The 23985-nt window shown below is 40.1% G+C and overlaps 1 protein-coding gene across 4 annotated transcripts in view; it reads right to left on the bottom strand.

Moving 5' to 3' along the window:
* Nucleotides 1-23334, bottom strand: part of SLC7A2 (solute carrier family 7 member 2) — a 58793-nt gene extending 35459 nt beyond the window's left edge. Inside the window, exons 1-2 of one of the 4 annotated variants that reach the window (XM_055795287.1) lie at nt 22654-22751; nt 20216-20314 (exon numbers count right to left, since the gene is read on the bottom strand). In XM_055795287.1, coding sequence (XP_055651262.1) covers nt 20216-20254 — 39 coding nt within the window. In that variant the 5' untranslated portion in view covers nt 20255-20314; nt 22654-22751. Of the gene's footprint in view, nt 1-20215; nt 20315-22653; nt 22764-23114 lie in introns of those variants that run through there. The other 3 variants (XM_055795288.1, XM_027789969.2, XM_055795290.1) reach the window with 3 other exon arrangements.
* Between the last annotated feature and the right edge of the window lie 651 nt (nt 23335-23985).

Below are 23985 nucleotides of genomic sequence, written 5' to 3'. Positions count from 1 at the left end.
CAACCTTCTCAGAATGGAACATCTAAAATGAGGTACATATTAATTATCTGCCAATTATAACCGTTTTTAAAAGCCAAGTTTGCTTTCTCTTGATTACAGAAATCCAAGAATTAGATTCACATATCGTTTATATTCAATATTACATTTACCTTAAGTCAAAGGTGGAAAGAATTAAAGATATTAGTACATAAAGGTTTTGAAAAATCTTTGCAACCAAATATTGCTCTGAAATAATGGTGAAGTATTTAAAGTAGGATCCACTGCTGGATATGTACTGGACTTTATTAAATCAGAGAAGTATTTTGCTTCTATTTTGTGTGAAAATGGAACTGTGATGAGCCCAACACTGCTGGCAGACATCACTCACCCGAGGCAGAACCAGTGCGCTAAGTGCACTGCTGTGGTTTATTTTAGGCTTATATATCAGAACAATACAAAACAACATAAACAGGAATAGTCAGTTGACACAATATAAATAAGCTCCATCTGGCAAGGCTTACTCCCAGAAGCGTTAAACAGCATCCTGTGTTCTGAAGTTAGTGGCGGTAAGCCCACCGCACATTCCTTGGGTGTACTTTCTGCACCCAAACATGAAATCCCCAAAATAATGTCACTGCAAAGTTGCTATAGCAACCCTTTTACAAAGCATTACCTTTTGACATTAAATGTAGACACTCTGGCCAGACATTCTGAATATAAGCTGTCCCTGTCAAGATCATATAAATCCCAACACCCAACAGTATTTATAACTGAGGCAACAAATGCCAGAGTTCCCTTCTCATTCTTGGCTTTAAAAAGAACCACTACATTTAATGCATCAGGAACAGAGCTTGAAGAAAATTATAACCTTCAACTAGGTAATTTTCTGAAAACGTTTTCAAATTTCTCAGGTTTTTTTAAGCAAGTCAATAAACATCTTGAATGCATATAACATCTCACAGGTAAAACATGACCAAGACTTCAAAATACAGCACAATCAAACACTGACATTGCTAGTCACACTGGGATCTTGATCACCGATTTCCCAGTGGCCGACCAACAGCTACGGGATGTGACCCTATGTTAGCCTAACCACGTGCTGCAGCCTTCCAGAGAGCATACACTAGCACAGGCTGAAGTGCTCCATTCTGCCACATAAGAGAGCACTGCAGACAGCAAAGCCCTGCTCAGCATCTTCTGAAGATAAGCAGAAAACCCTCTGTGAACTTCCCTTAGGAAAGAAGTATAATTTTGTATCTTAATCAGATCACAGCTATGCATGACAGTTGCATAACCATGATGAAGGCTGCTGCTTCACAGATCTATGCAGCACTGACTTAATGCATAAAGCTTGAAACGTTGGCAAGTCTGCCTGAAGAAACCAGATCTTCTCTTTGTATAAATCCAGAACAGGCTTAGCAAGAGCAGGAGAGTCATTTCAGCAGAGCATAAAAAACCATGTAAGAAAGCACAAGCATAGGTTCATAAAGTGATTATTCTGAAAATAATAAATGACAAAGCCCAACTTGTGTGCGTGCACGTATGTATTGTACTTCCTGTCAGAAAGCATGATGGTTCTTTACGTGAAACTTTATCTTCAATATAAATTACCTGGAGGGTACTGGAAAAGCTAGCACCTTAGCAGTTCCACAGTTTTTCCAGTAGGCCCATAACAATCAAAAGTCATCTGAACATTAAATTGCATTTATTGTACCTATGAAGCTACTCCACTGGCTACCAAATGGCACAGAGGAACAAACCATGTAAGTGTTGCTTGCAGTAAAATAGTTGTAGTGCTCTGCAGTGCAAAATACTTTACACTTGTAGATGTGTTTTCAGGATAATTTGGATCACACAGCATCTGGAAAGTGGTTGGGCCAGCCCATCACTTTCCCCACATGAAGACTGAGTGAAATCCAGTTTTCCAATTTCACTCTGTTGTGGCAACAGAAAGCCCCATAAATTTGTAACTTTTTATTCTATCTTCAGTGAACACGGAACATCTCAATAAACATTTTATACCACCTCCTCCCCTCAGTCACTTTCTTCCCTTGCTGCCTCCAGTGATCCCAAATGCATGACCAACTTCTGACTGAGAAGGTCAAGGGCGTGTCACATAGGTGATTATGAATTTCCTCAGACATCCTCCTCTAACTGGTATGTATTGAACATTAGCAATACAGAACATCAAATACATTTAGTTACCAAATTATCTTATATTTGTTCCTTAACTGCATGTTCACATCTTTGTTTTTATCATCCACTTAAGTAAGTGAAACAAGATACTTCTCCCCTACTCTGTTCCCAAATCAACTGCTTTTTCTAAATCTATACAAAAATTAGCCTCATTTTGAGCCATGCTATGAATAAGTTGTGGGAAAAACCCCATAGAACACTAGATCCTAATACAGCCAAATCTTTTTGCTTAAAAAAACCCAACAAACACCCCAAGTGCACAAGCCAGGTCCCCAAAAGTCCAGACACTGCAAATAACTAGACTAGTTATCACCAAAGAGATATCCTTCTACATATTGTCTGGGGGGGGGCGGTTGTGTGTGTGCGTGAGTGCAAACGACAGTGTTTCTTGGATTGCTTCTCAGTGCCTACTATGCAAAAGGACAGCTTATTTCTGGGTGGCCCAGCCTTCATTGTTATTATGGCTGGATCACAATTTTGGAATAATACTGTCCTCCTCCCTCACTTTCTCATGAGTTCTGGAGGCAATGGCAGCAACTTGAGTTCCAGCTGTCTGTGTAGAGGCAGGATCTGGCCACAAACCATTCTTTACTTGCTCCAGGATAAAAAGGTGGCCAGGAGAGGTTCACCGTCTCAAGGGCTAAACCCAGTAACAGGTTGCTAGTTGAAATGCAGTGAACTAGGGTAACCTTGTGGGAAATTAGAGCCAGGAAAGATGTCGCATTTTACCAACCTGTTTGAAAAAAGCTTCTGACATCTAATACCTTCTTGTTTAAGAGAGTAACTAGAACGCACAACCCCTTTTGGGTAAAATATTGAGTGGCAAAATGCCATAGAAATTACTTCTAATTCTGAAATGTCACCACTTCGCTTACTAGTACTAGATGGAATATTTCACCAACTCACTGATTTTTATCGAATCTGATTAATAGGTTAGCACCATTTGTAAATGATATATGCTTTCACAATGCAAGAAAAATTTGGCGCAAAGAGTAATTACACATTCCTCATAGAAGCACTATTAGAACATGAAGGTATAATTGAAGGTATAACCTAAAAACTTAGCTAATAATCTGTTTGTCAGAAAGTATACCTTGGCTAAGATCCTTTTTCACTTCTGCATTGCTTTCTGCATGGCCATCAGAAAATGCCACTTTGGCATACAGTTGTCAGACTACTGCTTCCCGATTCCTGTTCCTAGAAACACACCCAGCAACACGTGCATTTCTTATGCAGAACTCGTTTCCAGCAGCTGAAAAGGCTAAAGCAGAATCAAACACTCCCTGTCCTTGAACACCTGTAACGTCCAGTTACTTTCTTGTATTTCCCTTTTATCTTGGCCTTTTTTTTCACATACATGCTAAGTTCATTCTTTTCTGCCTTCTTAAATTAATACATGCAAAGAACAGCCGCATCTTAAATTTTTTTATAGACCCACTAGGGTGGCCTGGACATCTTTTTATGGAAATATCCTTCTCTTTAACTATAGTCCTCATGAAAACATAGTTCTTTGTGCACTGAAATATCATGCATATCCATCTAAATAGTAAGCTTTTTCCAGAAGTAGTCTGCAAACAGTATCACATGCCAATAGTAACTTTCAGACACATTATCAGTTGGTGCCAGAGTCCATTGTGTAAAATGAAAAGTGAACTGGATGCATTGTTAGTAAAACGAGACCCAGACAAAATGCCACTGTAATTTTGCAATACATGATTTTCAACATGTACTGAAAGGTGTCATGGAATGTATCATTATTGACCGCCCTGTTTAGCTATAACTATGCCTATTTTATGATAAAGCCAGAAGAGAAAGGTGGTCTGGTGTGACATGTGTTCTTCGAAAAGCAGTAGAGAGTTCTACCTGTTTCAGTAGAGGTTAAAACAATCCCAGAAGCATCTTAATAAATTTGAAAATTTGCTTGAGTAAAGCCATTTTCAAATTTTAATATTTTCCTCAGTAGATTAGAATATCAAAAGCCACCACAGAACACATTCTATTTAAATAATCAATTTTAAGTATTCATTTCAAAAATAAAACTCACCTCAGAAGAAATTTTAAAGAATTTTGTTTGTTAGCTTTTTTTTTTGTTTTTATTTTAACCTAGAGCCCTGTACTAGACAAATATAAGTAGAGAAATTCATCAGACAGGAAACTACTGAGATACAATAATTGCTCCACTATGAAAATGTTTTTTAAAATATTTTAAATTGCTTCAAGTTTATAAGAAGAATTCTTTGTCTTGGTTCCAAAAAAATACAATGGAATTCTAATGATCAAAAGAAAAGCAAATAAATACTTTGATGATAGCAGAGGGAAAAATCACTGTTGCACTTCAGCATTTCTCTGCTGAAGTCTAGAAGTGATAAGGCAAAGCACCTAAATACGTCCAGTTTCACAAATTTTATATAGCCTTCTCAAACAAAGCATCCAGAGTTCAACGTCTGGTACTGAACAACCTGAAACATTATCTATACACATCTTGGTAAAGAGAGGAAAAAATGTGGACAAAAATGCAGCAATTACTAGTCCATGCTTCATCCATTAATAACAACATGATTTTTTCAGGTTATTGGGTCTGAGGTGAAGCAGGAAGGCTAAGACTTCACAAGGCTACAGTTGGACGTAATTCACTATGAAATTCCCTACAATCATAAAGAGAATTTTTAAAAAATGTATTATATCCCAAGCATTAGAACTGATATGTTATCTTCAAAACTGACATTTAAAAGAGGGCTTTTTTGATGGGAATTATAAAACCCACCACAAACTGCAGACAAGTGTGCAGCAGTCAGGAATTCTTCTAAAAGGATGTTTAAGGGCAGGCAACAGCAAATGAATGAACTCACCAGAGCAGAAAAAATAGGTTTACTCTTGAAGGACATCAGTGGGCTCAGTACTGGACTGCTGTGTTTCATATGAAACTGGTGGTAGTTATTAATCCAAAACATGAGGAAAGGAGAAAAATGCAGTAGAGCTAGAGCCCAGAGATCAAACAGATCAAAGACAGCTACTCCTTCAAAATAAAGACCCCATTTTTTAAAAAAACGTAACTTTGCTCTCTGATAGCTCTATGTGTGTGACATTAGAAATTTTTTCATGACCTAGACATAAATCATCCAAAAGGGCAGAAAATACCAGAGAAAGCAGAGACAGCTAGTCTACCATTTCATGCCTATCCCCATAAAATACACACTGGGATGGATCAGTGATGTGATGACAATGCCAAGACTCCTTCAAGAGTTAAAATAATTTCATATTGCCTTTCATTCTACTTGTTCCTAAAGCTTTATAATGCAGTCTCTGAAAAAACCAAACCCCTCAGTAAGCTACTTCATGTGATTAAAGTGTGTTCTGCTAACAAGTTCTCTTCAAAGAAGACACATTAAACAGAACACAAAAGTATCATTCAACAGGGAAATTGTTAAAATGATGAGTCTGGCTCTTCCTGAACTTAGCTTAACTAAATTTATTCATACTACTTTTTTTTTTTTTCTCCACTGTCTTCCACAGAAGACAAAAGACCAAACAAAACAACATTCACAGTCTTAACTGCCTGGAACTAAACCAAAGCACATTTAGAGAAGCTTGTATAAAAGAGAGGAGATGGACTGTAAGTGAACGTGAGTAGTGTTTAGAGGTTTTCTCTGAACAAAGTTTATCAAACTGAGTACATGGCACACAAAGAAAGCACAAGTAACAAGCACATGCTGCATAAAAAGCTATTTGGAAAGCATGCAATCAAAACGAGAAGCCATGGATATGGAGAAGTTAATTTTTGGCATCGATATGAATTCTGGAAAAGTATAAAAGATCAAAGTGAAGCTACTGATCACTAGGAGTATGACATTTCCCCCCTCTCCCAAATGAACTGAACATCTCTCTAAAAATATAAGTGGGTATTACACAGCTTCTTTCTCTTAGGCTTGGCATTAGATGTTAGCCACCAATTATTCCTCATGACAACTATGCTTAATAAAAGTTATCAATGCCCAGAGACAGCCCAAATTATTATGCAACAAAATTCCCACTCTGATGGGAAGTATTTTTAACACTCAGATGAAATTAAAATCTTCCTGTTAAAAAAAAAAAAAAAAAGTTGAGCTATAGCTGATGAGCAATTTTCTTTCCTGTCAGCTTTGCAGATTACGAACAGTGTTTTGTAATATAGCTAAGTGTAAAATGACTTGGTGACCCCATTTATTTGGATAATTCTTGAGGTTGATGTGGCTCAAATTCATGGAACTAATTTGTCTGGATAACAGCTTTACAAAGGTTCAGAAAAGTCTAGACATTTTCACTGTGGGAAAAAAAGATGCCCAATCCATTTATACAAACTTTAAAAATAATATCCTGCAGTCATCCTTTCATATTGCAAATTGTATTTCTAAAGTCAACAGCAGATAAACTAAAGCAGTTGAAAGGAGCTGTGTTTGTACAACACTGGAAGGTATCAAGGGAGATAGAAACAGAGTTTGATTCAACTATTTTGCAAGAAATTACACAGCAAAGAAAAAGATCGGTTATTTGGAGTACTATAGGCTCCACACAATTTTTAAGGTAAGTGAAATTTTACCTAATGATAATATGATTTAAAAGCAAGCTACTTCTCAAAGAACTAGTTAACTATGTAATTTCCTGTCCACACTGACTAAGGCTCAGGCAGAAGAGCTGTAAGATTCATGAGAAGTCTGAGCAGTTTCTAGCAGCCTAGCACAATTTGACTAACTGGAGAAAGAAGAAAAAAGGAGGCAAGGGAACAGACATTCATTGCATTTGAGTTTTGCATCACTCTTTTTCACTACAGCTACAATTTTAGAATTAGGTTTTAAAACATAGTTTGTCCTTAATCCATTCTGGCCTGCCAAACTATGTTCCAAAACTGGTTGAACTGGAACCATGTTCAAACACCACTGCCAAGCTGTTTTAGCTCCAGAACTGGAGGGGAAGGAAGAGTCAGCATTTATTTCTTTATAAAAAAAGAAAAAGAAAATACTTAATTTTTTATCCTTGATCCAGAAATTCAAACAGTTATGTATAATCAAAAAGACTGAAATCCCTTCAAAATTAAAGGCTTTGTTATAAAAGCACTTGAATTTACTACAGATTGTAGCCACATGGCAAAATTCTTTCCATAAATGCACTTTGAGTCCTAGTTAGAGAAACAAGAAACTTTTCAGCCATGCTAAGATAAAAAATATCTCTGCAATTAGTCATACTGCAGTAACACGCAGCTCAGAATCAAGGCCTGTCCAAGAGCTAAATCTAAGAAAAATCAGTAGTATAAGAAAAGTAGAGGTAAAACAACCTAAAGTGCGTGCATGGCGTGGTGGGTTCATCCACCTTCCTACTGACGTGCAATCAATTTTCCTGACTGTCAAAACAAGAAGTTCCAGTGTTGCTATTGCTGCTAATACCTTCAAACAAGAATGGAAACAGTGCGTGAAGTTCATCTTTCAGAAAAAGATAAGTTGATTCAGGCCAGCAATTAGTTTTTTTCACCTCGCAATCCAAGCTTGGCTGGATGCTTCCTGCAGAATTACTTTTTCAATAGTTACCTATTTACACAACTGGCATCAAAAGGAAGCAGATTTCCTGCCTAAATTTTTACACCCAGGTTTCTTTCTTTGGTGCTTCTTAAGTTGTGCAGATTCAATATTTTCCATTACACAGCAAATGCAACTTTTTCAAGCACTTTCTTTACACTTCCCTCTTTTTGGCAAAGTTCCATCAGCTGAAGATCCACAGTCAGTCTGGGATAAGAGCTTCCTCTCTTTGGATACTTAATTTCACGATAGCAGATGTGCACACCAAGAACAGTCCAGTAGAAGGCTTATTTGACTTAGACTTCATGGTACCATACTTAGATCAATGTTCATGAACTACTACCAAGGTAGATAGAGACAGGTAATTAAATGGTGCTAGAATTTTTTATTTCTCCCTGACTGTCACCACCAACACAGAGTGACTGCATCAGTCTCAGAGCTTTGGAGAGTGACAGTGGGACATGCTTGATGCAGGGCTAGTTGTAAAACTGTCACCACAAAAAGTTTTGAAATGGAATCTGAAAGAACGAGAGAGTCATGTACAACAAGTTTCATTCACATCAGTGCCACTGTCAGCGTAATGACCTGACTGCAGCGTGTACAGGCAGAGTCAAGTCACCCTGAGTATGTTTGCATTGGCATTTTTGTTTAGCTCAGATGCATATTATCAAAGCTACTCTCCCAGTCATTTTCACCATTCACTGTGCTTTGGTTCATTCCATGGAGCAATCCTGAACCATCCTTTTGGATGAAAGAAATTTGAATACCTGCTCCAGAACAGCACCTAATACACTCTAACTGGTAATGGAAATTCAGTCTGTGGGGCCAGACAAAAGGTAAGCTGATGTCCTCCCAGTTCTCACACATACGAAAACATGAGTGGTGCAGTCAGTGGATCCACAGCACCACAAGTTTTCCTCTACAGCTTCATTCCTGCCAAGCTACACCACTTGCTGAAGCAGACCCTGCCACTGCTTACAGGTAACAGTGAATCCTCTGCTGTGAAGGCTGCAGGCTGGTCTGCCAACCCACCTGAATGCAAAGGTGCTTACCAGAGAGCTCAGCTCTGTGCTGTCACTGCTTCATCAGCGGTTAGGGCATAATTTGAGCTAACACCTTAAGCTGATATTTCCACCAGAATAAGTGGTGTACCCTGACTGGATGCTTACTCCTGCTTTCTTCCCTTGGGTCAACTTGAACATTTCTGTAGCTGCAAAGTGAATTAAACTGGGGAAGGGAGCCTCATACAAAGAAAGAGTTTTGACCCAGGTTAGTTTCCTGATACAATACACTACAGAGCTGCACCAGTTCTTGTACCAGCATTACTGCAGGGTACGTATGCAGAAGGATAAACTGCTGTAGGCAAGGGGCATTGCTTCTTTTGGTTGTCATGCCAGCTGCAACATTTGTGAAACGACAGACTTAAAATATAACTCCTTTTTGGTGCAACCGTAACTCAGAGTTAGGACATGTCGATTTTCAAGCAATGCAGAACGGTCAGGCAAGCTAAGAACCCGTAAATGCCATGACAGTCTGAATGGCAAGAAAAAAAGTCTAGAACGTCAAACCGCGGGAGTGTTGATGGTGGATGACTCATAATAATGCATCAGATCTGATCCCTCCACTGGCAGAAATGCCTGCAAAAGACAACTCTGTTTTAAGTAAACTTGGACAGGTTGGTTGTTCAGTTTGGAGCATTACTGATAGACACTGTGGAAATAGAGATATTTAGACAATACCAGTTACAAAAGTTACTTAAGTCTTACTTCATTCCAAGTTCTGTGTAATGAGCTGAATACTGACACCACACCCTGCACCCTGATGTGGCATTCACTGATGGGAATGCCAAATGAACCTCTGACTCCAGGGTACTTGATCTGAAGTTCAAAAAGTATAACGAGGCCTCTACAGAAATTATATAGACACTATTAGTTCTGCTTTATTTCTAAGAAAATACTCCCCAAGTTCTATTTCCTCATGCCTTTATTTCAGTGCCAACACTCTTATTTCAGCACAAACTCTAAGAAAAGAAACAGTTGAGAAAGACAAGGACAGCAACTTACAGAAGCTGCATTTGTATATAGGAGGAGTTTATCAACTCATTTCAGTCTCCCGTTTCCACAGCTGTGTTCTCAGCTTCTGGAGAAGACCCTTATGAAAGCTTATCCCCACCATGTGCTGAGATGGTTTTAATACATGAACTTGGAATTCAGGTAGGAGGCACTGCTGAATTTGAGGGCTCATCTATCTAAATCAGTACTAACTAGACTTCTCCCACTTCCCTTTTGATACAAATTTCATCTTGGTAACTGTCCATCTAGTTCAAAGGGCTTAGTATATGCCTTCTTGTACATAGTATATGTCACAGTATAGCAAACAGGCTGCGGCAGGCATCCAGGCAGTATCTGCTTCCTATCATCCAAAACCAAGCTGGTATACTGTACAAGCCTGAAGTCACACATAAACCAGTCACACACTCATCCTTATACAAAAATGGCCCTTCGGTTGTTCTTTGGATCCCGACTTGCTTGCCAGCTTAAGATTCACTACAAAAAAAACCAACAAACCCAATCCTCTGTATCAGCCAGGATCTCTTTTATTAGTAAAATTCTCCAACATTACATTGCTAAATTCCCAGTCTATAACACAACACAATGCTGCCGTATTATTTAACTAGTAAGCAAGATTCCAGAAGCGGCTGGAAGGTTCAGATATACTTTCTTGATATAGATCTTCAATGATACATACAAGAAATGAAAAGGACCTCTCTAAATGGTCAAATCGCTATCAAAGGCCAGCAAAACCACCCACACAGGATGGGAGCAACATTTTTGTGATTTCCATTCTTCACTGCTTAGGATGGTCAGCTGCTCCTCACTGGTGCAGCATGGTGTGGGATCATCTTCTGAAACATTAGTTTGAATGCATGGTATATACTGCTTCACATTTTGCAACCTTGAGTGGGATTCCATTTCTCAAAGACTAATACAATCAATATCAAGCTTTGCCTCTTCAGACAAGAAAACATGTTTCTTGTAACGGCTCCTACCTCAGAGTCCATGCTCAAAAAGTTATCTTTCTGGTTTGCCCAGTAATTTACCCAATTTACCAGAAATACTGAACCAAGCCAAATAAATTTCAGCAGAACTGTATCAGTCATAAAAAATGCTAATGTCAAGGACTGCTGTACTTCTGATGGAGCAATCCAACCTTTCCCCTTCCAGCCCTCTGGAGTAGAAAGCTGTGGTAAAACATTCAACATTATGCAAGTTCCCTGGCTGACTCAGTTCTATATTCAAGCACACAATTTCTATATCCTATCCAATTCACAGATTTATTTCCCAAGTTTAGTTTTGTGGAGGTTTTTTTATTGTTCCTGAAATACCGCTTGCTAAATTTGCTAAGAGAAATGCAAAAGTTCTCCACTTTCAAACCAGCAGCCATGCTATTTGTTGATGAGAATGCTGCTTCACAGAAGTGGCACTGTGAATAAAGCTGCTATATACCACTGTTCCAGGTCTTTCTCCAGCCTTTGGGAAATTTTTTTACAGGCTTTGCTTACCATCGAAGAAGATTCTATGTACAGCACTTGCAAGCTTGTCTCCCTAGAAAGCAGATGCTCCGCCAGCTACTACAATTTTCTCTTCTGACTCAGATGATCTGTTTTCAACGGTTTGCAATCTCCTCCAGTGAGGTGGAGAAATTCAACACTGTGTATCTCACATGCCCTGCCGTGCATTTCGAGTCCTGTTTCCCTGAATGTAGTGGGAGTCAAAGTAGGAGTGAGCTTCTTTGCTTACAGTTCTTTCCAGCTACCGCTTCTGACCCCAAGCTGTCCCTCCAGGGAACACTATAAGCACCATTCACAGAGTCCTGTGTTTCTGCTGCCTTTCTGCCATTTGCAAACACTTGCAATTAAACCAACTCACTGTTTGACTGTGTGCTATCAGCAGTGTTTGTTATCAAATTCTTAGAAACCATATGGAACACTGAAACCCAGGCTTTTATTAGCTATGTTTCAGCCACACTAAAATAACTGGATTTTATTGTTCCTTGATGTAGATTAAAGGAAGATACTTATCACACTCACCATCTTCTACAGGAGTAATTTGTACAAATTATCACACAGCTGTTTGGACAAATATACTGTAATATTGCATGTTTTCAGAAACAGGCACAAGAAAATTTTAAAGAAAACTGATAGCTTATAATAGCCTACTAATAAATGCAAATGAGAATTGAGAGTGTGTTGGGGCAGGATGGAGAAGAGGGATGTCTTATAACTTCAGTAATTTCACTGGTTCCTATGGAAATATTCCATATTTACAATGCCAAACAGACATCAAAATCAGGTCAAATATTCAGTAATGGAACTACGGTTATAGTAAAGATTAACAGATGTGAAGTAGGAACTATCCAAAATCCTTCATTAAAAAAACAGTTTCACATACAAGTAAATTACCGAACAAATCTAAAAGAACATAATGAAAAATGCACTTGGTAAGTGATATCTTCATGATTAAAAATTTCTTACTTGCTTTAGCTCCTGTCCAAAGAAATGAAACTGTGGAACTGAACTCTACAGGAGTTCCTATATTGCAGGAAAAATATGATTCTGAATGCCCAAACTTACTTCAGAAGTTTGAGGGATAAAACACTCCAATGACCAAAGTTTGGCAACTAATGCTTTGTCCAGTAAAAGAAAAAAAAAAAAAACGCTCTAAAAGGAAGGAAAGAAAAATCAGAGAGGATAAAATAAATTACTGTGGAGCATATTCAATAGTTTCTTCCAAAGGTGGTACAATTTAAGTAACTCATACTGCTTAGTCTATTCTCTCCTCTGGGTCCATCCCTTAGTTGTGGCTGTATGGCCATGTGTGTGGCCGTGTGATAAACGGGAACAGGGAACTGATCTTTAATCAAAAGTATCCCAAGGAAACAAATGAATTCATTTCCTAATCCAGTTCATTGCGCAGTACTACAAACAGCTGTGCAGGCACAGAGGGATGGTTACCGAAGCAGGAACAAGAGATAGCAGCCTGGAGCACCAGAGCTGCTTCTGCTGACATGGCTTCAGTAAGAAATGCACAAGCTGTACCTATGAACACATCCAGACTGGGAAAGCTGCTTGTTTCACAGAGCATAGTGGATACATTTTAATTAGTTACAATGAAATAGTGTAAACATTCACTTTACATAATCAGAAAGCTGACTTAATTTATTGTGTGTGCATGAAAATGCAACGTCAACAGTATTTTACTGCAAATTTTGCTCTTTTTGCATTTGGTTCATTGAACTAAGTGCCACCCATCTGTTACCACATAGGACAGAAAAACAGTCAAACAGAAAAAAAAAAACCCTCTTATTTAATACAAATCCAAAATTATTTGCTTAGACAACTAATGAAGTGGAGTATATAGGCAATTAAACACCATAGAAGGCTTTACAGAGTACTACAAAATTGCAGGAAGGTTTATAAAAGTTTATATCTGGGACAATTAGAAATACAAAATGGGGTTATTAAGTCTGATGTTGAAACTAATTGCCTCAGAATAAGGCACATGCATGTAATAAATTGAAATGGTCTAATAAAATATTTCTAATAGTAGGACATTGCATGGGAGACTGCAAACAATTCTGGACTGGATACCCAGAAGCAGTGTCCCACTAAGGAATAAATGCTGAAACAATTAGAACAGATTTCCTTCATTTAGGCAAACTATGTTACAGGGCTGATTTTTCCCCCCCTCAGACTGTTTCTTCTCTCTCTGCCACACAAAAATCAGACAGTAAATACCTCACTGCTGTAAGATAGTCATTCCACCAGAATACCTCATTGCAAATGGTAACTTGCTGCCACAGGGTTTTTTTCAGTATCAGGCTCTATCGCCATGATGACAGCTGCATTTTCATGGCACAAATGAGATTTCTCCAAATGACATGAACATCTACTTTTTAAGTCCTGAAAACTTCTTCTAATTGTCTTAAAGATCTAATGGAGTCTCAGCAAGAGTTGGTTGATGTAATTTCCACAAAAAGATTATACAATTTCACAAACTGAACATTCAGAAGACAGCAGGGAAAATTAAGCAGAGGTGGAGAAATTAACAAAAAGCAAGACTGGTAGGAGTCCTATATGAAAAGCATGTTATAATTGGCAGAGCTACAATAAAACTAAGCTCTAAAGTCCAAATGTATGATTTTGGGGAGTATCTGTGGGGAGGGCAGTAGAAGATCACAGGTTAGTCTTCCTGATGGTCTTGGCTTAAAGCATCCATGTACTCAAGCTCTGAGTGACTGTCATGCACTTCAGCAAAATAAAATTATTATTGTTGCTAAACAGGCAAGCAATATCTCACTCTAACACTCTATTGCTTTTAGTTTAAAAAGATAATAAAATATACTCAAGAAAGAAGCAGAGAACGTATTATTTGTGAAGTCACAACACTTTCCGTATGGGAAAACATATTTATGAACAACTCATTCCTGCAGAAGTATGAATTTAAATAACTTTGGTGTCCACTGTGGGATTGTTCTAACCTATTTATTTTATTGTCAAGGAAATTTCTGCTAGCAAGTCATCAAGAGTAAAACCAAAGACCACAAAGTATGCTCTTCTTTCTAATGTTCTGAGACTATGTAAATAAGCCAGCACTGAATGTTTTACTTAAATTGCAAGTTTAGTTTTCAAGCAAGCTAGAGAATGATGCAGACCTGATATGGTTCATAAGTTCTATGCAGCACAAGAATTTATGCAAAATGTGATTGAAAACGTGAAACTGTTAGTGATCTGGGCCTACCACATGCCTTAAACAAACCTGTTCAAACTTTTCAGAGGCAAACACCATGTGAATCATCATTGCTTACCTATGCAGCGTCTCATCTTCTGTCACCTCTGCTACAGAAAACAAGCTACCACAGAGAACCTCATAATATTCTTTTTTGCCACATAAGTGGCACAAATTTGTCACTATTCAGCCTCCATATGCCCCAAAAAGTCCTTCATATACAATGACCTCTCTCAGCTTTTTCCTAGATGTTGTGTTGCACTAACCATGTATTTTCCTGAGTGGAAAACAGAGACCTTGGCGATATGGGGAGCTCTGCATATTGCCTCAACTAAGTATGATTAATTGCTCTAAATTCCACTCAGTGGAAAGAAGAGTCTGACTAGATGTGCCAGATTTGGTTTCAGGCATTTGGATACTGAAAAACAACAAGGATGTCCACCTTACTTTCTGTCAGGTATTTAGATCTCTCACATAAATGGAAAAATTACAAGAATCCATTTGGCTCTAGACAATAAGGCAGAAAAATACAAATACTGGGCAAGGCAGTTACAGACCTTAGGAAAGATACTTCATTGTTTTAAGTCTATTTGCAAACATGTTTTTAGCTCCAGGATGGTCAGGGCATGGGGCTGTAGGCATAGATTGTTTACATCAGCACAAATCTCTACAGACCATCAAGTTATTCCACGCGAACTGATGTAAACATGAAGTGCAGCCGTCTCTACCGTACTGAATAATAAGTTGGGAAATGGGAAAGAGAGCACTGTGAGAACAGTAGGCACAGCAACTCACCTTTGAAGCTTCCTTGGGAGTCAAAGTACTTTATGAAGTAACTTGAAAAGATATTTTAATCTTTATTCGTAGTAAATATGTGGGCCAATTCAGAATGGGGCACAATTAAACTAACAGAAAGGATAAGATACACTTTGAGGAATGGCAAGGACATGTACACAGGTCACCTCAAAACAGTGAAAACCCCAAAGCAGGCTTGTAAGATGCAAGACTGAAGTCTCTTCACAGACGGTAATTTAAGAAGTACAAATTTCAACTTCTTTGAACTTTTCCATCTGACAGTGAATATTATAATTGCAAATTTTATAGTATTTCTAACCCAAGCACCATGTACTTCTCAGTAATTCTTATCACTCAGTTTTATATTGGATCTTCTTATTGATTTAGTTCAAGATAACTGCAATCTTTCTCTTATTAGTTTGTCAGCATAGCAATTTACCTAGTACGTACTCATGACTATTGAAAAAAAAAGTAACTTTTTTGGAAAAAAAAATTCACAGATGTAAGAGATGCCTTCTGCAAACAGGCCTGAAGAAGCCCCCAGCTCAGGACTTGCCCCTTCACACACGAGACCTCATTACACGTGCAGAATGGGCCCTCCGTATCAGTAACCTCCCAGGGCCCCTTCCCAAGCCTACGCAGAGGAGGACACTGTGGACACAGCTTGGTCAGCAGTGCATAGGTGTAATGCACCCAGATTTTCTAAAAACATATTGCTGAGTAAAAACAGTAACAGCAGAACACAGAAATTATCATGGACCTGTTATTGCAAAACATGCAAGAATCTTTGCTGGCCTACAATTTTCACACAACAAACCTGACGTTTCATGATACATAGTTCTCCAGTACTGCCCGTAAAAATTCTCCCTCTCCTCACATCCTTACAGCAGAATGGAACAATTGAATTCTGTGACTGACTGCACTCAAATACTTACTGTTAGCTTCAAACCTCAAAACAAGTTAGACTGTCATTATAAGGATCAAAAATACCACCTAGTCATCTAAACTACTGTTTCTAAAAGGCACGCTGAAGCCCTGTACCTTTGAAAAGAATCACACATTCATGCTAATTCTATATATCCACAAGCTTTTTCATCTAATCCACAGTGCTGAAAGCATTTTATGGAAAGTCACATCCCATTGTTTTCTCTCAACTGCATGATAGTCCAAAAACATTCAAGGGCAGAATAAAATCCATATTACATCAAATCAATCATAGCCAGTGAATACAGAGGAACTAATTTAAGACCTCATGGGAATAATCAGATATCTTCACGATATCCAAATGTTACATTTTCCTTAACTAATATGGAGATGTTTTGCAATCTAAGGAAACTGAGAAGAGGACAATAAATAACCCCTTCCAAATTCTATTTCAATTATTATTTATTCCATAACCACAATGCACATGGTACTGTACAAACAAAATAAACACAATCGTTTCCCCATCTTGTCAAAAAGCTCACAATCAAACTCCAGACAAAGAACTAACTAACCTCAAACAAAATTGGCAAGAACCAGGTATTAGCTACATGAATTCACACAGCTATAGAACAGGTTACCTGCATCGCTCACTGTCTTCATAATAAAGGAAATCAGTATTAGATTGCACTGAATCCAACTCCCTCCCCAAAAAAAGTGCCACATGAAGAACATCCTTTAGAGCAAAAATCAATTTATTCCATACATTTCTCAGAAAAAATCACTTTATTCTGGAAAGCAAAAAGCAGAAGTGAAGTGAAGCTGTATATTAAACACAGAAGAGGGTAGTAAAGTGTTCCAAAATCACTTGGTGCTGTTTTCCTTCTCCTTCAGTCCAACCTCAACTGACAAACGATACCTAATTAAGTTCCCTGCAGAAGATCTTTGAAGAAAGTTCATTTATTTGAGTTTTGACATTTGACACCTTTCTAAATTTTGTCACCTTTCTACAGCAGACACACTTGTCAAAATTCCAGCAACTAGTAAAATTGGATGAATCTAATCAAGTACTATCCCTTTCTGGTAGTATATCTGACAAAACAATTTTCAGAAATAAGGTACTTTAGTGAGAACAGCCACCCCAAGACTTCTTAAAACTGGTGTTACCATCACAAAGAGGCAAACCCACCCTGCCATTAGTGACACAGGGGACTACAGTGTAACATTGCATCACCAATGCTGAGTCTGCCCATTCTGCTTACTTACCAGAAACAGCAGCTATTGTGTGCACTCTGCTGCATTTCTGAGGAGTTATAGGGAACTGAGGGCACCAAACATCACCCTTCTCTAGCAACTGCATGGAGGTCTTTACAGGTCACCTACATAAACTACTGGATATGATAGGAAAAAATAATTGAAGGAGTGAGATGGAAGAAGAACCAGAGTCTGTGAACAAGTATGACAGTAATATGATGGTTTATATAGGATCATTACCTCCATATTTTTTTTCTGTGTGGCTGGTTAACTTCTACTTATCAGATGCGTGCAGCCATTCAGACACCAATAAGAGATTCTAACCTTCCAAAACAAGTTTTGGAGAAGTCATCTTATGTAAACTAGTTTTAGCTAATGTCATGCTGTTTCTAGAAGCCATAACCCAAATTACAGTAGCTGCCTGTCATCAGAGCTGTGGTGTCCTTCCCATTGCTATTCCATACCATTCAGAAGTTCACTGCTTCTCTGGGCTACATTTTGAGAGGTTAGATCTTTCTTTGGGATTCTGTTAACTTTATGATATGTGAATGGAGGTACTCTTTATTTGTGAGGGCCTCTGTTATTAAGTTTAACCATACTAATATTCTACTCTAGTTTAATGTTTAGCTCTTTGTAGCATATATTGGGGATATATGTACGTATATACACAACCATCACACATACATGGGAGTCTATGCAGTCTAGGACAGTCTTATTAGCCACAATAAAGCAAGCATAGATATGAGAATTCTCGATGTACGACGCTGTTCCAGTAGCACCTCTCCCCTAGTTACATTCAACAAACACAAACCAAATACTAGCCATTAGACCATCAATTTTTTAGACTGTCACAACCTGTCTACCCTACTTTCTGTGGGGGTTCATGGTCAAGTGAGACTGATGGAACTAAAGGATATCCACATACAAAGGTGCTGTAAATCACATCTTGTCATTAAGAGATCTGAAACAACCACCTCACATGCAGAATGCTTTACTCAAGTTTATGGTGCATTTCTTCTCCAGCTGTGTAGAACAAGATGTTGTGAGCTAACAGCTCATCCTACAGTCAAGCACATGGAACACACTTCCCCATCCGTAGCCTACATGCATTCAGAAATCTCTCATTCCACAGATATGCAATCCTGTGCAGGAACATGCAAAGACAATGACTGCATTTAGTGCATTTCTAAGTGATCTTCCTCTTGGAGTATGTCCACTCAGACAAATTATAATTCTGACATCAGGCAAGAGAATATTGCAGATCTTGGATGACTGTCAGCAATGACTAAACTTAGGAATCCCAGAGGCCACTTTTACTACTAACCTTTATAACTCTCACTGGATTTGCAGTGGCAGATCACTTATACAAATGCTTTTTCCCAGCAGAGGAGGAGGACACGTTTGTCATTTTCTGAAAGCTCAACTCCAAAAGCTTCCAACAGCCCTGTCACTTGACTTACCAATACTAAATTGTTTAGCTACTAAACCAGTGGAATGAGGATGATTCTTACCCCAACTGGACAATGCACAGAAAGTTGAAGAATCAACAAGACAGGATCACAATTGTATTGTGACACTGAGGGATCAAAAGCAGTGTGATAAATGACAAAGATGCCATGAAGGTAGCTGCTTTCAGATACATGAAAACTTTTAGATACAGAAACACGACTCCAAGTATTTTTATATACTTTTTAATAATTTCAGCAGCATATAAAATAATTTTTAATATCTTAGTATGTAAAAATCTAATGTGAATACATTAAGTTGTGCTTTAAAGTCACAAATATGCATACAAATATCACTGCAAACTGTTTTCTACATCTTTGTCTATATGGTATTAATAGATCACAAATTGCCTGGGAAGTACCAGAGGGAACAAGGGAATAGAAATGGCAGAAAATTACTTATTCTAGTGTCAAAAGTTAACAATAAGTCAAGGACAGGACCAGTAGCCTACAATGCATGCTATATTTTATGTTAATGCCCTACCTAATATTGTCTACATAGAAAAAAATTCCTTAAAGGGTTCTACCATGAAGTACGTCATCCAATGAGCTGGGGAGAATGCTGGTTAAAAACAGGACAGCAGGCAAGCTATGCTTTGTTGTGTTGGTTTGGGGTTTTTTTTGTGTGTCATATGATACTCTCTATCACGATCAACAGATGCCAAAATACCTATAAGAACCAATGCAGTTGAAGGTGATCAAAAAAGTATATGAGTAAAGCTGAGAGAACTTTATGATCTTACAATGTCTATGACAACTTAAGGTTGTTGAGATTTAGCTTAAGCTCTTTTTTGATCATTTGCAGTCTTCCCCCTTTGCTTGCCTCTGTCTTAAACAAAAGTCCACTGCAAAAATGAACAAAAATCTGCCATGGCACAAACAGAGGAACTGAATCTTCACAGCAACTTTCTGTTTTTGCAATGAATGCATGTCACAACTTTTCTCAGTTACTCTGTAGGGCGTGCAAGCTGAAAGGTAGAAGCAATTTTGTTTGGTTTTGTTGTTTTGTTGCATTTTCAAGGAAGCTAAAGACCACACTGACTTAAATTGATGTATGTTGGTTCCCCCCCCCCCCCCCCCCAGTTGCAGAGTTAATCTGTCCCATTTCTGGACCCTACACTTGTAAAATTTAAGTTTCACATTTTTTCACTTTAAGATACATGTGGGTTTTGCAATTACCTCCACCTAAAGGAATTCTAAGCTACTGGATTCTTGTATCCAACATACTTACCCAGGAGGTCTGTCTGGTTTTAGTCACTGTAACAGCCATCTGCAACCACTGATTAACAAACAGAAGCCTCTTCCTTCAAAATACATTGTTGCCAAAACACTTCAAAAGTGAAAAAAGTTTTAAAACAGTTTTAAATTATTATTCTCCTTTTATCTCACCTGTCTTTATACTCACTGCCAGTTATTATGCCAACATATTCATATAGAACATATCCCCATAAAGCAGCTAATAAACAACATTAATAACTTAACACATTGATTCCAAATTCACTGCCATCCTTAAGTACCTTGTTAACTAGAACATTCATCTTAGAAAAAATTAGAATTATATACAAACAGGTTGAAAATACACAAAACACATGAATTTATTAAGTTGAAACTGATTTTGACTTAATCCATAAGTATATACAAAGCTATAAGTAGCTACATATTCATGCATCTTATCAAGCACTTTTTTACTGAGGTCAAGAACATTGGTCAGATCATTTATGTGTGCACACACTAGCCAACATACCGAACTCTGGGATCAAAACTTCACTGCCCTAAAACTTCCCAAAATGCCAGTCTTCATCTAAGTCTGAAGAATCAAAAGTTGTCTTTTAGTAACATTGGTTAGACAGAAGATCACTCCATGCATGGATAATTTTCATCACAACACGTGACAAAAAACTATAAATGTATGTCATTCATACAAAGAGTCACTGCACCTTTCACAAGGTATCATTATGGCTACTCATGTCTCTGTGGGGTTGTTTTATTCCTGCCCCAACTAATGTCAGAACCCAGAGGGATTTAGAAACATTGTGTGGCCAGTGATAGGGTCAAATGGAATCAACTGCAGCAATGGACATCTGCTTATAGGAGTAGGGCAGGCACCATGTCTTTTGCTGTCTGACTATATACTGTATTATAGATGTCAATGAAAAAATGTTCAGTTTTCATATAGGCCTTATACCTATTTTTACTGTCAATCTTAATATTTTAATGCCATTAGGTAACACAAACCAGAACTCAAAACATTTTCCACACTGTGTAATCCAAATTCTAATCAAGATCCACTGTGTATTGAATCTGCAGCGTCTACATGAACTTTTGATAGAATTTGCTTTGTCTTTATAGCATAAACAAAATACCATCAGCTTGTTTCAATATATACAAGTTCTGTATGCTGTGATCCCTTGTCTTACATTCCCCACCTCTGAAACATCTGAATGCCTCAACGTATTTGTTTTGGTTTTCATTAGGAACAATACAAAGAGAAATGTGTTTGAAAGCTTTTAAATAAATACATGTTGGGTATTAACATACTTGAAGTAGAAGGCAGGCTTGCAGGAGTTCCTTTCAAAGCTTGGGCCAAACTTCAGGAAACTTCTATCCCTTACACAGGTATGTTACTTTTGCTAGAATGATGTGTTGAGCACCAGCACAACAATCAGCAGAAACTACACTCACTGCCAGAACCAAGTGCTGTGGTATCTCCCACTCCCCCCAAACTAATTCAGTTCAGAGCAATTAGTGGAGTTCACCCAGATGCAAGATTTCCATCAGATCCACAACTCTATCATCCAAACGGTATCACAAATCTCAAGTGATAATCGATATTTTAAAATGAAAGATTTTGTTCTGCAGCTTCAGATAAGTTAATTTTAAATAATATTTTATTAGGCTAGCTTCCTCCAGCTGCCAGTAGCATTACCCGTTGGATGACATACACTTCAAACGCATTTCTATATTTAAACATGCAAGTTGGCAGAAGGGAAGAATCTTAGGTTTCCTAAACCTGCTTTACAAGAGTTAGGGACCTGCACCCACTTCATGCTCTCCACTAAAGCACGAATTCCCCAGCTTCTCACAACGCACCCAAGAACGGAGGTTGCGCGACCGTGCACTTCGATTCAGCAAAAACCTCCAGGTGAAGTCAGTGCCGGAGCGAGCTTGTGGGAAACCCTGGGAGGGCAGTTTCACCCATCCACGCCTCCAAACCTTTACAACAGCAGCAGCAGCAGCCGCCGCCGCTACCCCGGGACCAGCAAACGCGGTCCCGCACCTCTCGCCCGCAGCCCTCAGGTGCCCCCTTGCCTTGTGCCCCGCACCCCCGTGCGGCCCCTGCCCGGCCGCGGCAGCCGAGCGCTGGCGGGGATGGCGGCGGGGAACAGCCGGCGCCGCTTCCCCCGCGGCGCAGCTTAAGAGGCAGCAGAAGAGCCCTCGGCCTCCCTCCCCGCGCAAGCAGCCCGGCACTAAGAGTAGCTCCTCGGAGCCGGGGGGCTGAGCCCCTTCCAACCGCGCATCGGGACCCCTCGCCCGGCTCGGACGCGGAGGGAGCGGGATCCCTCGCTCCCACGCCCCAGCCAGGCGAGCGGTCCCGGCGGCGGCTCTTCCCCCAACCCCTCGCCCACCCGGTCCCGAGGAGGGGCAAGGCGGGAGAAGGGCGGCACTTACGGGGCCCGGGCACGGCTCCCTGCGGCGGCGCCAGGTCGGGGTGCGCGGAGGCGCAGTGGCAGCGGCGGGTCTCTCAGCGGCGCAGCCGGGGCGCTCCTCCCCTCAGGAAGCCCCCGTGCCCGGCCTTCCCACACGTGCGGGGCCGGCAAACCCCACCCCGCCGCGCCGACCCCCTTCCCGCCCTCCCCTCCCCTCCCCTCCCCTCCCCTCCCCTCCCCTCCCCCCCGGAGCCGGGCCACCCCCGGCTGAGCGGCGCAGCGGGGAGATGGGGCTCTTTCCCGGGGCGTCGAGCCGTGTCACTCGCCGCGTCCCTCGGGGAAGGGAGGCCGGGCAGCCCCAACTCCGCCACTGGGGCTTAGTGCCACCCTCAGCGCCGTTACAGACACCCCCCCCGGCCGTTACAGAGCCCCTAACACCTAACGGTCGAGGAGCGACCGTTACACCCCACCCGCGAGCCTCACCTGTTTCTCACTACTGACAATCACTGGCATTTTCTAACCTAGTCTCGTCCTGAGCGCCTTGCAGCTCTGCATGTGAACAGCACCTGCGGGGGGGTCGCGATCCGCCCTCAGAAACAATTTCCCACACAGTTTTACGCGGGCGAGTGTGTGGGTGGCTGCAGCCCCGGCCCCGCGTGAGGTGACAGGAACGGCTGCTCCAGGGCCGGCGGCCTTCGCACCGCCCTGTGCTGCCTGCCGGGTGTGTTTTTCCAGGGCAGCTTTCCGAAGCGTGCAGTGGGGTGGCACGTCACGTGCTGCTGCTCCACGTGTGTCGTGGCAAAGCTCCAGGGGGAAGGTGCGAAGGAAGGGGAAAGAGCTGCTGTGGCTGTCCTAGCAGACAACGCTTCCGAGGTTTTGGGGTACATCGTAGGCAAAATTTGGCTGAGAGCAGCAAAAAGTGACACAGGATGGGACACAGCACCAGCCCATCACATGCATCATGCTACTTCTTTTCATTCCAGTGCTGTCAATCAGCTTCATAAACTGCCTCTTCCTACGAGCCTTGTCATGTTTGAGACGCCTGGGTCTTGGCAGCTCCATGTGTCCACAGGTTGGAGAGATTTTGTGCCTCCCTCTCCTTCAGCCTAAATAATTCAAATTGTTCCCTTGGGCCAGATATCTTTAAAAAACTCACTTTAAGGCTAAGAATAGTCTTAGGCTAAGAATAGCAAATGCTAAGAATAATTAACATTAAGAATAGCCAGAATAAATCTTACGATCATAGTCTCTTTCTCCCTGCATATATTCTACTTACATAAGCCCTTTCCTTTCAACACTGTAATTGAAATGCATCAAATCATTGGGAATACCTTTAAAAACTTTGGCTGTGGAT

The sequence above is a fragment of the Falco peregrinus genome, chromosome 2 (assembly GCF_023634155.1).
Source record: "Falco peregrinus isolate bFalPer1 chromosome 2, bFalPer1.pri, whole genome shotgun sequence".
Classification (NCBI taxonomy): Eukaryota; Metazoa; Chordata; class Aves; order Falconiformes; family Falconidae; genus Falco; species Falco peregrinus.
This window is presented reverse-complemented; position numbering and strand designations above follow the sequence as displayed.